The sequence below is a fragment of the Cryptotermes secundus genome, unplaced genomic scaffold (genome assembly GCF_002891405.2).
Source record: "Cryptotermes secundus unplaced genomic scaffold, Csec_1.0 scaffold428, whole genome shotgun sequence".
Taxonomy (NCBI): domain Eukaryota; kingdom Metazoa; phylum Arthropoda; class Insecta; order Blattodea; family Kalotermitidae; genus Cryptotermes; species Cryptotermes secundus.
In genome coordinates this window covers 4,061-7,590 of record NW_019720711.1, presented here as the reverse complement: position 1 = coordinate 7,590, position 3,530 = coordinate 4,061, and the positions used below count along the sequence as shown (strand labels likewise).

The window sequence follows — 3,530 nt, the reverse complement described above, 5'->3', positions numbered from 1 at the left end:
ATGATGCTCCTCATTATGCAGTTTTCTCCAACTCACGTATGACATTACGGCAGTACAAACCTACCCATCAATCCAAATATCCAACCAGAACACTCAACACAACAGGATATAATCCTGAACCAGCTCACTCCACTTCATATTCTCATAACAATTTTCCTGCTGTCGGTATGGCGACTAGTTACGTCCTGGACGACAGAGGAATTCGATTCAGTAAGATTTCTCGCTTTTCCAAAACGTTCAGACCGTCTCTGGGCCAACCCAGCCCCGTATTCGGCGGTAACGGAGTTTTTGTAGTGGGGGGGGGGCACGGCCTGGGCGTGAGACTGACTTCTCACCCCATCCAGTGCCGAAGTTAAGAATAAGTGAATGTATGCCTCTATTCCCCAACACGCCTTCATGGTATGGTTCATAATTAAGTACAGGAGCAACTTATTTACTTCTTTATAGTACTTTAACAGCTCTATCACCTTTCCGGTGTGTACTGAATGGTCCATTTATGATTCGTAGGAGACCTGACCGATGCTTCAACTACCATGAAAATATCACGGATTTCCTCAGTTCAACACGGAAAATGCTTTTATGCACTGCATAAAAGAACTCCGTGGTTTTAGTCCTCAAGCGAACTATACCGACCGAGCGACCGCCGCCTGTGGGCAAACTCAGTGCCAATTTTAGCGGACAGAGGGTGTCGCGTGGTCAGCGCAACGAATCCTCACGACCGTTAATTTCGGTTTTCTAGACCGGAGCCGCTATTTCATTGAAATAGCTCCTCAATTATCATCACGAGGCTGAGTGGACCCCGTTCCAGACCCATTACTTAGCAGAAAATCTGGTAGCGCCGGGAATCGAACCCGGACCTCTGGATCTGTAGCCAGGAACTGTGACCACTAGACCACAGAGGCGGCCACCCTGGTTCTGCATCATTAAACATGCGTAAATTAAATATGTCCGAAAGTTACTGGGAGTCAGACAGATGAACACATAAACGGACATATGTTATTAGAAGCATTTTTTTTTTCATTGGCACTACAGCCCCAGTGGTCCTACGCCTACCTCCATGAACTCCGTTCAATTCGGTTTTTCTAGATCTTACACATTCGGTAGGACTCCTTGGGCGAGTGATCAGCTCGTCGCAAGGCCTCTAATGTAGACAAACACAGAAAAAACGCACACAAACATCCATGCCCTGAGTGGGATTCGAACCCACGATCGCGGCTTCCGAGCGAGCGAAGACAGTGCATGCCTTAGACCGCTCGGCTACCGTGACCGGCATTAGAAGCATAGGGTTCATTATAAAACAATGGAAATTGTGTCCCACAATGGCGCAGACCAACATGTCCCCCTTTCCTCTTTTTACACGCGAAACGTGACGCAACTAATGCCGTTCCCCATATGCTGATATCAGGAGTCAAAGAGAACACAGTTCTGTGTTCCACCATTTTGTACTTTGTGCTACACGCATTCGAGATATGAGTCCTTAAGCCACTTTAGCAGTACCCTATGTGCATTCTGTTTCATGGCCTTCAATGAGTTCCGGCGCAGAAACTGCGAACAGGTGTCACTGCAAGCATTTTCATTTCCTCTCACTCGGTTTCGCAGTACTGCATGAAAGAACAGTGACAACAAAAGGGCAGAGTAAGAATATGAGGGACAATGAGGCCAGCACCGGCTGGGACTCTCATACAACATCCAAGACATTAACGATCAACGATTTCTTGTGAGCTCTTTAACTAGTCCATCCGTCTGTCCGTACGTTTCAACTCCCGCGCTAATTCATTACTTTCGATGCCTTCTGGAACGGGATGGTACGGTAAATATTGTCTCTGCTCGTGATTAATCACCATCCCGTGAAGATGGCAGTAGACGGAAGTGATCCGGCCAGTTTACCTCCGGCAAAGGGTAGCCCGTGCCCACTGAACAGGAGAATGAGTGGATCCTTGAGTAGATCTGAACGCTGTGGCATTGACAAAAAAGCGTCTGTCCCTACCGGAGATTGCAGGGATATTACAGCGTCAGTGACAACACCCGGAATAATGGGGAACTGGGTATATAAAAATAACTGAAGCAAATATAAGAAAAGGTTCACTTTTTCCTGTCGCATGTACGAAACACGCTTTTGACTATATCGGCCAGGCTGATCACAATATCGATCCAAAAATGAGCATGCGCAGGCTTTTTGGCATTAACTGCTTCTCTTAAGTACGACATATTGTGACGTATGGACCCATTGTCAGGTAACGGCTTGATGAACACGTTCCTGAGATGACAGATTCTTAGTAAAGAACCCGTTGCTAGGTAACACGTTCCAACGAACACGCAACCATAGTGGACATTCCTTATTAGGCAATGGACACGTTTTCTGTAAGCCAGACCCGAGGATATATAACGAGAATCCAACATACAGAAGCTCACCCAGCTGGGGCTCATGACCAGAAAAAAAAAAAAAGAAAAATCTGGTCATGAGCCCCAGGCGGGGCTCGGCACCAAGACAGACAGACTGACGGACCGCCAGTCGTAATGTGACTTTGACTTTGAGAAGCTCACCCGTGTGGAGGCGGGGTCGAATGCTTCTACCGTGACCCTGCGAGTCGTAGGATGAGCCTGGATTGAGAGAGGCCTTCTATATTGTACACAGAAATAGGAATTAAGATTAAATTTGTAAATATATGTAAATACTGACAATGGACTTACTAATACGGACTATGACTGACAAATGACAGACCCGACCTCTCGTTAGAGAGAGCGCCCCAAATGGACAGGACAGTAACTTTCACATAAGGAAAAAAATCTGGTCATGAGCAGACAGACTGACTGACCGTCAGTCGCAATGTGACTTGGACTTGGACTGTCTCAGTATGAAGGCAAAATTCAGGCACTCTATTTTTCTCATAAACTTAGGCCCCCTCAGACTACTCTTACAATGAATGGGCAGAAGATCCCCTTTATCAATCATGTAAAATACGTTACGTGGGTGTTATCTTAGATAAGAGGATTACGTGGAGGCTTCACATAGAAATGATTGAAGCCAAGGCCTTCAGAACATTTATTAGAATCTACTCCCTATTCAAAAGTGAGCGCTTAAACGCAAACATTAAACTAACCCTCTACAAGGCACTGATGAGATCAGTAATGACTTACGCTTGTCCCGCCTGGGAATTAGCGGCAGACACCTACCTCCTAAAATTGCAGAGCATGCAAAAGAAGTTTTGCGCACCACTGGAAATTTTCCAAGGTGCATACCAGTCCGCGACTTGCACACAGCTTCCAACTTTCCGTATGTATACGATGATATAACAAAATTGTGCAGACGACAAGCAGAAGTCATACAAAATCATGAGAATGAACATGTTCGTGGTATAGGACAAGGTGAAGCCAGACACAGAAAATATAAGAGGCTTAAACTTGGCGGTGGTGAAGCTTAGGAAAGTTCAAATGACTAAGTTGCCGTGGTAGCATAAGATGTGTAAGATAACATGAGCTACTTTGCAAAGCCTGTACTGACAGAGGATTTGTGTGTAGTGCAAAAGGAA

At 45.8% G+C, this 3,530-nt stretch overlaps 1 protein-coding gene across 1 annotated transcript in view; it reads right to left on the bottom strand.

The window, feature by feature from the left end:
- Nucleotides 1-1,452: 1,452 nt before the first annotated feature.
- LOC111871712 (serine/threonine-protein kinase RIO3-like) overlaps nucleotides 1,453-3,530 on the bottom strand; it is a 4,072-nt gene continuing 1,994 nt past the window's right edge. The window contains exon 2 of the mRNA XM_023864994.1: nucleotides 1,453-1,601. Coding sequence (XP_023720762.1) covers nucleotides 1,453-1,601 — 149 coding nt within the window. The remainder of the gene's footprint in view (nucleotides 1,602-3,530) is intronic.